Here is an 11,418-nt window from a genome sequence, read left to right as displayed (position 1 = left end):
TTTAATTTTGGAAAGGGATTTCCCAATTTTATTCCCCCTGAGATTGAGGAAATGACTCCAACAATTAAAAAAAAAAAGCAACACCTTTGCTAAGAATTCGCTGCTAACTCAAGACTTCAGCTTGTTCTAAATATTTCCACCAATACCTGAAGGATGATTGTTGCTTCCTAATTCTATGTATTCCCTTTTTTTTAGAGTCTTATGTCGTCTTGTTGTTGCATGTAGTCTTTTGTTTGTGTCATGTAATCCATTCTTTGTATACTAATAGCTGTTGTTTGGTCTTTTCTTTTCCATTCCCTATTGGTCTATGTATTTATGTTTTTAGGTTAATATATTGCGTTCAATTTAATTTTGGAATATGATTTACTATTTTGTTTATTTTCCCCGAGCTTAAGGAAATGACTCCAATAATTAAAAGAAGCCTCACTTTTGTTGAGAATTTGCTGTCAACTCAGGAGCTCTAGCGCATTTGGAATGTTTCCACCAATTCTCGAAGAATGTGTTCCCCTTTTCCTTTTTCTTTCTTTTTGAGTCATATGTCGTTTTGTCTCCTCATGTAATCTTTTTGTGTTATGTAATCCACTCCTTGTATACTCGTGACCCTATTAGTCTATGTATTTTTTTTTTAGCTTAATATATTGCATGCAATTTAATTTTGGAATGGGATTTGCTATTTTGTTTTTTCCTCGAGATTGAGATTGAGGAAATGACCACGACTATTAAAGGAAGCCTCACCTTTGCTTAGAATTTGTTGTCAACTAAGGAGCTTCAACTCGGCAGTCCGCATGTTTTCTACCAATACCTAAAGGGTGACAATTATTTTTGAATTTTGTGTTTTCCCCTTGTTTTTTTCTTTCTTTTAAGTCTTATGTCATCTTGTCTCTGCATGTAGTCTTTTATGTCATGTAATCCACTCCTCGTGGAATTATAATTGTTGTTTGGTATTTTATTTTTTGTCCTTTATTGGTTTATGTGTTTCTATTTTTTAGCTTGATATATTGCATGTAAGTTAATTTTGGAAAGGGATGTACTATTTCACCCCCTTGCATTTTTGAGGAAATGACCCTGGCAATTAAAAGAAGCCTCGCGTTTGCTGATAATTCACTGGTAACTCAGGAGCTCCAATGCAGTCTGAAAGTTTCCACCAATAACTGAAGTATGACTGTTGTTTCTTAATTTTGTGTTTTTCTTTCTTTTGAGTCTTATGTCATCTTGTCTCTACATGTAGTCTTTTATGTCATGTAATCTACTCCTAGTGAACTCGTAGTTGTTGTTTGATCTTCTTTTTTCGTCCTCTATTGGTCTATGTATTTCTGTTATTTAGCCTAATATATTGCATGTAATTTAATTTTATAAGGGGATTTGCTATTTTGTTTTTTTTCCCCTTAACTTAAGGATATAACCCCAACAACTAAAAGAAGCCTCATTTTTGCTGAGAATTCACTAGTAACTCAGGAGCTCCTGTGTGGTCCAAATGTTTCCACCAACATTTGAAGGACATTGTGTTTTTCTCTTTTTCTTTGTTTTCTTTCTTTTAAGTCTCATGTCGTTTTGTCTTTATATGTAGTTTTTTGTGTCATGTAATCCACCTCTCGTGAACTTATAGTTGTTGTTTGGTCTTTTTTTTAGTCCCCTATTGGTATTTGTATTTCTATTTTTTAGCTTAATATATTTATTGTTTACTTATTTTAAACAACCTATTTCGTATAAATGTGGCTAATCCACTGTCATTAATCACTATTGTGAGAAGGAGTTAAACCTCAGTCCTCTCACTTTAATCACTTGGAAGGAAAATAAATGATTACCAGTCCTGTATTAAGAATTGTAAATAATTTTTTTTATAATGGAGTACAGTGAATGGAAGAGCAAAGTTGTTTTTATTTATATGGTTTTGAGGTTTTATATAGGGAAAAATATTTGTCTTCTATTATTGTTTGCGTTCAAATGTAAATACCCACATCTTGTATTTTATTATAATATATCCATAAATTTTGACGATATGAAGTGATTTTTTTTTTTTTTTATCTCCAATCAATTTTTTATTTTGACGGTGAGATTGATGAAGTTCATACAATTGATGGAAAAACTTATTTTAAGTTTTGTTGGAGTAAAACTTTGTTGCATTTTTATTAAAAGAAAAGACTGAAATAATTATCATTTTGAATATATTACTATAATTTTTACAAAATATTCATTAACATTAGTCTTCTTTGTTAATTATATTATTATTTTTTTAGAAAAAATATAAAGAGACAATAGATAAAATTACCGAGATTTTTGATTGAGAAGAGAAATGAAATACTAACTCTCTTGTTATAATTGTGGTCAATTACATTATTACAACAACCAATGCTTAGATATTGTTATGTAAAAAAATGTAATTAATTTTATATTTTTATGATAAAAAATAGATCATATATTAATTTCATTAAATTTTAATATAATCTATTAAATAAATCTAGAGTTACATTACCAAGCCAATGTTAATGCCAATGTTAATATAATTCAACAGTAAAACAGGTAATCGTAAGACACAGAAGTCCCATGTTAAAGATTGGGAGGTCGAATACTTTTTCATACATGATGAATAATATAAATAATCTTTTTTTATAAAAAAAATAAAATAAAAACTAAAAAAAAAACAACAACAACATTGTCAATCTACAAATATTTTTATATTCTTCAAATATCAAAACATTGCTGTTTGGGCCCGTTTGGATAGGCCAAAATTATGACATAATCTGTACAATATGCCATAATTTAATATTTTCTGAGAATTATGCATATTGGTACATTTGGAGTACTTATTTTAAAGTATAAAATTATAGCATAATATACGCATTATGGCATAAAAAAATATTCCACTCTTAGTGGAATATTTTTTTATTGTAAAAAGTCTCTCTTTCTTTTTTGATCTAGCAACCAGTCACCAGTCCACAGGTGGCTCGGCCAGCCTCCGGTGACCGGCCACCAGTCCGACCGGCGGTCCAACCGGCCTCCGGCAACTGGTCATCGGTCTACTGACAGTCCGATCACCGGTCCATCGGGCTCCGGTGACACGTCGGCGATCCACCGGTGGTCCGGCAGGCTTCAGGCGACTGGTCACCGGTCCAACCGCCAGTCCACCGGCCTCCGATGACACACCGGCGATCCACTAGTGGTCCGGCCGACTGGCCTCCAGGACACACCGGCGATCCACCGGTGGTCTAGTTGCCGACCGATGGATTTCCGTATTTTTTTTTATTTCGGTAACCAAACACTCATTCTGTAGAAATAAAATATGTTATAATTTCTGTAATAATCACTTACACTTCTTACATAATAAAATTATGCCATATTTTTTTATTTTGCAGTCAAACAGGCCTTTTTCATACAGTAAAAGATTGAGAGGTCGAATCCTTTTTCATACATGATGAATAATATAAATAATCTTTTTTTATAAAAAAAATAAAATAAAAACTAAAAAAACAACAACAACAACAACATTGTCAATCTACAAATATTTTTATATTCTTCAAATATCAAAACATTGCCTTTTTTTTTTGTTTAGAGTTTAAAATATACATTTGGGTGCATTTGGGCTGGCAGGACCACTTTCCACCCAAGTTTGGTAAACTTGAGTAATTTAAGAAGTCTTATGATGATAATCAAATCAAGACCATTAATGTGCATTGGGATTAGCACACCTGATCATCTGGAGGGACCAGTGAGAAGTGATAGCACAGCATCATGTTCTCTTGGGCGACAAAGTCATATCAAGTGATTCTAATACGCCAACGTAGATACTGTCATTATAATGGCATCATAACACTAGATCTAAACTTTATTATATATATATATATATAAATAATTTTAAAATTGTTACTATTCAATAATAAAATATTAATTTTTGTTTATTTGATACTAATTTCAAATTTTTTATAATATGCTTTAAAATTAATTTATACGCAAATTTTCAAAGGTCAATATTACTAATAAAGCTAATCAAAGTGCTAGAGGTCTAAATTATTTAAGTGAATAGTTTTGAATTTAAATATTTGTATATAATAAAAAATTTGTTAAAAAATTTTGTTTTTTATAAAACACGGAATACTAACCTGCTTTGAAAAGAAGGACGAGTCAAAAATATAAAAAATTAATTATTGTGAATAAAAGTATTATTTTTTTATAAAAAATATATTTAATGCAGAGAGAAAAATGACAAATATATAAAAAAAAAAACTTTGATTCACTCATTTTTAATTGGAGAATAAATTTTTTTTCTTACCATGGTGGTAATAATTAAGCTATTAAGTCACATGATTTCCGTATAATAAATTAAGTATTCAACTTTTTTTTAATATATGGCTGAAAAATTATAATAAAAAATATGTCAGTGTTTGGGGTAGTTTATTCATATTGAAAAAAAAAAAACTCCTTAGACTTAAAACTTAATATTGATTGAAATTTTTTATTTTTGAATATAGAAAAAATTTGATTGTAAAGGTTTATCATGAATGGCATGCATGAACTAGTTAGAAGTGGGTTGGGCATTGATGATTAACCAATTAGACCATAATAAAAAAGTCTATTGCTAGAATGTCGCCATCTAGCTTATTATTTTGGCACATTTTCCTCTTCTTCGATATATCACTTAGATATGGATAAAATTATTGACTTGCTTTCCATTAAAATGAACAAGCGTTGTTATTGTTGTTGTTGCTGATAAATCATATTTATTAAAAATAAAACATAAAAAAAAAACAACACAATACTAGAGATGGCAACGGGTCGGGTCGGGTGTGGGTTTTACCATACTTATACCCATACCAGCTACCCTGCTAATATACCCCCATATTAAAAAATTAATAAAAAAATATATTATTTTTTATAAAAAATAACTTAAAAGTAATTATAATTGTTTATAAAATAAAAAAATTATTATAAAATTACAAGACTAAAGAAAGGAAAAATAAAAAACCCTAAATTATTAAGTTGTAGAATATATTAGTATATATATATGTATATATATTATATAAATATTTTAATAATTTTAATTTCGGGTCAGGACGGGTACAGGTTCGGGTACGGGTGGGTATTAGAATACCCATACATGCACTCTCACCCGTTTCATATAAGTCGGGTTTTACCCGAACCAGACCCAAAACCCAGTCAAATTAGATTTTACCCGTCAAACTCGGATCGGATATAGTCGGATCAGGTTAGGTTTAGGTATTATTGCCATCCCTACACACTACATAAAATCTGACAAAATGCATTATTCTTCTATGAATAGAACTAAATATAAAAAGAGACAACAAACAAAGCAGACAAACAAAAACAATCACAATGATAAATCAAACTTCGAAGTCTACAATTAGTTTCTTCTTCATTGAAATTTTTTTAATAATTAAATAAAAATTCTCTAATTGTCTTATAAAACGAGTCTAACAAAATGCAACATTTTTCACTAGGAGTGGAAGTGACTATAATAAAATAGAGAAATAAAATAGACAAATAATAATAATGACAACAATAAACAAATCCCAAAGTCTAACTGGAGACTAGTCTACGGGGCTAGTTTCTTCTTTTTGGAAGTAATTTTTTTTAATATAAAAAACTTTCTTTAACCGTCTTTCAATAGTATACTTGAAATATTATATATTTTAGATATTCATGTCAGGAAAAACTAAAGGGAACTACATTTTAATGTGCCCTGAACCATGAATTCATGTCAAATATAAATGCATTGCTGATTAATCAATTGTATTCACATATTTATTTAAAAGTATTTTATTCAGAATCATATTGATTTTGTTTTGTTTTGGCAAACAATTAGCTACTGGCTAATAATTATCTAGCACTGATTTTTTGTTTTCTCTCATGCAGGCTTGGGATCGAGAATAGTAAAGTTTACATAAATTTTTTTTTTTTTGGTAGAAATTTTATAAAATTATAGTTTATTTAGTTTTTTTAATTCTTGATAAAGCAACTTGGAGCCATATAGCGGAACCAATAATTAAGATTAACAGCTAGTCGTTATTGTTGTGTTTATATATTTATTGAAAAATAATAGATAACTTGTGCCTTGTTGGTGAGTAAGTGTATGTGATTTAAATATTAGTTAGAACAAAAACTTCTATACCAACAAGTCATACTTTAATTCAATTAATTATCAACATTAAATATTTTATAATTTATTCTTTTATTAGTAACCAACACAATATATATATATATATATATATATATATATATATAATTATCTGTTTAATAAAAGAAGTTTGGTTACAGAATTAAAATATAAGATTAGAAGAGTTCTTTTTAAAATTGATTTTTTTTATAAGTGGACAAGTCAACCCAAATTCTCAAATAGAACTGTTAATCTTAAGCATAGGAGTTACTTGTGCTATCAATCACTTATACGAATAAAATTAAATTAATATTTATTAATATAAAATATTTATAAAATTTATTTTTAAAAAACAACAATAAATAGATTAAAAAATAATAATAAAAAAGGCTCACAATCAAAACAAAGCCATCAAAATAAAACAAGACAAGATGATTTCACATGAAGAAGCATGTGTTTTGTTTAATGGCGAAAGAAGAAGCGTCCAAGCGGCTGTGCCACAGCAATGACATTGATTTAAAATTAGTGGATATAAGTATTAGAAAGAGAGGGTTATCACTTAACATCCATCCCACTTGCATTACATGGATGTTCCCTTTAGTTCCGGCATTGAATAAGACTCATGATGTTGATTGACAATGGTCAAGATAACCCATCCTCCTCATTGTTTCTTCATTTCAATCCATTCAAGTATGGCTTCATTTAGAAAATTTAATAGCTCGGTAGACGGTAATATAATAAATGGAAGCAAGGATATATATATATATATATATATATAATTTACATCTTTTATGCCATTCATAAATAAAAAAATTTATAAACATCCAATTGTTAGCCGTTGGATCATATGATCCAATGGCCGACATTGATGAATAATATTGCTATTTATTATACTATTTCAAACAGTAATTATTGTATATGGTACTGCAGTACATACTATTCATCAATGTTAGCCGTTAGATCGAGTTTCGACGGTTGATAATAGACATCTATAAATTTTTTATCTACGGACGTTTATAAAAGAGTGGTTCTCATACATATATATATATATATATATATATATATATATAATTTAAGTTAGCTAATAAAAAAAAGGTAAGAGAGAAAGAGCATGGAAAGGGAGAGAGAGTGAAAGAGCATGGAAAGGGAGAGAGAGTGAACGGGTTTTGGGGGACCTTCTCAACCAAATACATTGTTTGGGGATGTCTATAGTAGATGCATAGTAACCAAAAACTAAACCCAAACTAAACTAATCAACCCACCCCTAAACCATAATTTCGTCTCACTGTAGCGCAATTAAGGTTACTGTGCTCACCTGCGACCGTCCGCAGATGATGTTTACCCTTTATATATATTATTTCACCATTGAAAATTATAATCGATTAAGAATTGTACTCACGTAATTCTTCATGGATGGATAGATGGGGTATTTATAGATCTATATTATTGGTTAAATGTAATTTTTTAATTAACATATAGGATAGGATTTGAATGTTAAACATATTAACCACAATAGTTGATTTTTAAGTTTAATTTATTTTTTTTATAAATATAAATATAAATTATTATTATTCTTTTTTAAAAATTATGTTAGAGTTAATCAAAATAAAATTTAAATTCACACATTCTTGTAAATGCATGTTTGCTTCATCCAAACATCAAGCGCATTTATTTATTTTAATATATTTATTTTAATTTAATACCACTTCAACGAACACCCGTTGCCCTTATCTTCAAATATTTTACCTTAACTAATGTTATACACTTGTCGGATTCTAATAAAAAAAAACCCAATGATAAGCTGTGTAAAATAGTAAAAAAAAAACTATTCTAAACATAATTTCATCTCTGCCTTTCTTATATATTATTAATATTTTTTATGTTTAAAAAAAAATTCGGAAATTCACTTGATTTTTAATAAATTAAAACCTCTCCAGCAAGTGAAACTAACATAGTTTTTAAAAAAACCCGGCAAGGTATTTCAGAATACACGAACACAGCAAATAATTTAACTATTTTTTAGTGCCAACAACCAATTTTTTTTATTTTTAAATATATAAAAAAACTTTAAAAATATTTAGCCACCACATACATTAGGTGGATAGTTCAACTCTTTCCCATAATAAAAGTTACGTATTTTAATTAAAATGACATAAACATATACATAATCAACGGTTATTAGATAAGATATTGTTGAGCTTGTGAGTGCGCTCTACGTCTGTACCTATTCCTGATTTAAACTTTAAATGTGGTGTTTATCGTTTAATGTAAAAAAAACATATAAAATGATTTATAATTGAATCTCAGAAGCATTCTTATCATTTGGCAGGTCATAAATTTGGATCTACCAAATGACCAACAATATAAAAGAAAGATAATATACGGAGTCCACTATTTGTTGAAGCTAGACTAAAAAAGATTAGTGTTTTCCCTCTTAATAAAAAAAATAAAACAAAAAATAATATTTCAGAACATATCAGGGTAGCAAATAATTTTACTATTTTTGAAAGGGTGCCAAAAAAATTATTTATTATTATTATTATTATTATAAGAACTACCATTCTCCGATGAAATCAATGAAATTGCAAGCCTTAACCTACCCTTCATCAAAACTCCCACTTCATGTCTAAGCGCGGGAGACCAAGCTCCCTCCAACCTCCACTCCTCCTCCCTTAACTCCACCGCGAAAACAGACCCCAAAGCCGACCTCCATCTCCAAACCCAGAACCCACCGTTCCCTCTCCTTCTCCTCCTCCTCCTCTTCTCCTCTCCAATGGCATCCCCTCTCCATCCCCATCTCCGAGCTCTCCCTCCCCTTCACCCTCCCCACCGGTCAAACCTTCCGATGGCGCCGCACCTCCCCTTCCGCCTTCTCCGGTCCCATTGGCCCCTACCTCGTCTCCCTACGCCACCACCCCGAACCTAATTCCCCGGTCTCGTTCCTCCTCCATAACCCTTCTTCCCCCTCCTCCGCCGCCGCTGTGCACAACGCTCTCCGCGACTACCTCAATTTCGATGTCTCTCTTGCCGATCTTTGGCGCGGGTTCACCGACGCCGATGAGAGGTTCACGGATCTGGTCCGGAGGTTTGGGGGGGGCGGGGCTCGGGTGCTACGGAAGGATCCTTTGGAGTGTTTGTTCCAGTTCTTGTGCTCGTCTAACAACAATATGATCTCGTCGTTCGGTGAGTCTTTGGGGAGTGTTGGGGGTTTTGAGTTTCACCACTTCCCGGCGCTGGAGCGGTTGGCTTTGGTCTCCGAGCAGGAGCTTAGAAATGCTGGATTTGGTTACAGGTTCGTTCCTTCTTGGATTTGAGAATTGTTCTTTGATCTCCATGAACTCCTTCAAAAACTAACATTTTTGGGATTTCTTTAACTTAAATATGATCCTTTTGATAAACTTTTAACTTTGATGTGATTTGGGAATTGTTCTTTGATCTCCATGAACTCCTACGAAAACTAAATCTTTCTGATAAACTTTTAACTTTGATATGATTTGGTGTACACTTTTAGTTTAGCATTTCATCAAGCAGGTACTGTTGTTGTGGCAAAATATTCTCTTTTGTTTTCTATGAGTTTTTATTATTAAGATTTCTTTCATTCTTATAGAAATTGCAAGGAAACTTGAGAGTTATTGTTGGTCAGTGGAATGGTATTAGTTCATTGAATCATGATTCTAATGGTTAGGAATTGGTTATATGTACCATATGGAAGGTATAAAATTGTTAGAATGAATATCTATTTTGTCTTGTTAGTTATGGAGAATTTTCATGAGTGATATTGATTTCTTGGGTCTTAAAAAGGGATGGCTTTTTATGTTGTATGTGTTCCTTCAAAACGTAACATGTTTAGAGTTCCCTATGCAGTGTAACATAGCACTCAGATAATTTTATGCACACACTTAAGAATTTCGATAGGGAGGTGCTGTTGTTGTGGTGAAACATCATCTTTAGTATTTTTATGAGTAAGGATTTTGTTCTTAATTATGTTCATATGTTTATGTCTTCTGGTTGAGTTTATTAAGGTTTTCTTACTTTGGATAATTGGATATTATATTAACATATGGGTGTCACATTTGTCGATTGTTTGATTTGACTAATTATTCAGGGCCAAATATATAGTTGGTACAGTCAGGGCTTTGCAAGAAAAGCCTGGTGGAGGTGTAAATTGGCTTGCTTCTCTCCGCGGATTGGAGCTTCCTCATGTGATTGATGCTCTTTGCATTTTGCCTGGTGTTGGACCGAAAGTTGCTGCATGTAGAGCTGTCTTTTCCCTAGAACAGCACCATGCCATTCCTGTTGATACACATGTATGGCAGGTTAGTTCTTGAACTAATGAAACCTTAAATGTGCTTGATCTTAATTCAGATAGCTTTTCATAGGCTAAAATGCTTCTCATAATCTATTTTGTCATGTAACATAATGTATGTTTAGATGACAGTGCTAACCGGTACTACGTGATTTTATTTGCTGATTTTCATGGCAAAATACTCTAATTCATCTTTATGGATACAAATGCTTTGTGAATTTTCCTTTTATGGGAGACGTATTTAAGTTACTTTGCTGTGAATTCTATTAACACAATCTGACTAATAGATTCTGTATTCATTTCATGTTAGGTTTCCAAGTTATACAATATTTAAGGAGCTTATATAAATAACTAGCCCTAATAGTGATGAGTGAGATTCCTTGAAAATAGATGTGACTTCCAGCGGACTAGCAACTTTTCATAGTCTAATAAGATATCTGTTTTGGCTTTTACCTGCTGAATTATTAATTTTAAATTAGAAATAATTTGAGTAGACTATTTTGATCTTCAAAACTCAGCAATGTCATTGGTGGGGTTATGCAGATTGCGACATAATATCTCATGCCAGAGCTTGCAGGCAAGAGCCTGACTCCCAAGCTTAGTAGTTGCATTGCAGATGTATTTGTAGCCAAATTTGGGAAATATGCTGGTTGGGCACAAAATGTTCTCTTCATTGGTAAACTTCCTTCCCAAAAATTGCTAGACAATAAGGCTGGTGTATCGAAGTCAGCAAAGAAAAAGCAGCGGATAAAGAAAGCGGCTGTTGAATTGACCCTGGAAGGTGATTAAATCCCTCTATGGGAAGTTTGCTGACCTGACCTGAACTTACCTATTCAGCTGGAACCTATGAAGCACGGACACTCCGGGGAGCTTGGCGTACCCGTGTCGTATCGTATCTGTCACGCCCCAGCCCCAAAGCCGGGCCCGCTGACAGATCGGCCGCATCCAACGGGGCTGGGCCCCACTGGGTGCAAGGCCTCAGATTTGACCTGGTCAGAGTCAA

At 31.9% G+C, this 11,418-nt stretch overlaps 1 protein-coding gene across 1 annotated transcript; it reads left to right on the top strand.

Annotated features, from left to right (window-relative positions):
• Positions 1 to 8,704: 8,704 nt before the first annotated feature.
• Positions 8,705 to 11,397, top strand: LOC120256829 (N-glycosylase/DNA lyase OGG1-like). The gene is given in 3 exon segments (XM_039264497.1): positions 8,705 to 9,401; positions 10,215 to 10,425; positions 10,959 to 11,397. Coding segments are annotated over 3 exon segments (582 nt in total). The 5' UTR covers positions 8,705 to 9,276; the 3' UTR covers positions 11,205 to 11,397.
• The last annotated feature ends 21 nt before the right edge of the window (positions 11,398 to 11,418 follow it).

This window comes from Dioscorea cayenensis, unplaced genomic scaffold (genome assembly GCF_009730915.1).
Source record: "Dioscorea cayenensis subsp. rotundata cultivar TDr96_F1 unplaced genomic scaffold, TDr96_F1_v2_PseudoChromosome.rev07_lg8_w22 25.fasta BLBR01001667.1, whole genome shotgun sequence".
NCBI classification, from domain to species: Eukaryota; Viridiplantae; Streptophyta; class Magnoliopsida; order Dioscoreales; family Dioscoreaceae; genus Dioscorea; species Dioscorea cayenensis.
The sequence above is the reverse complement of the archived record's forward strand: the minus strand, read 5'-3'. Positions and strand labels throughout refer to the sequence as shown.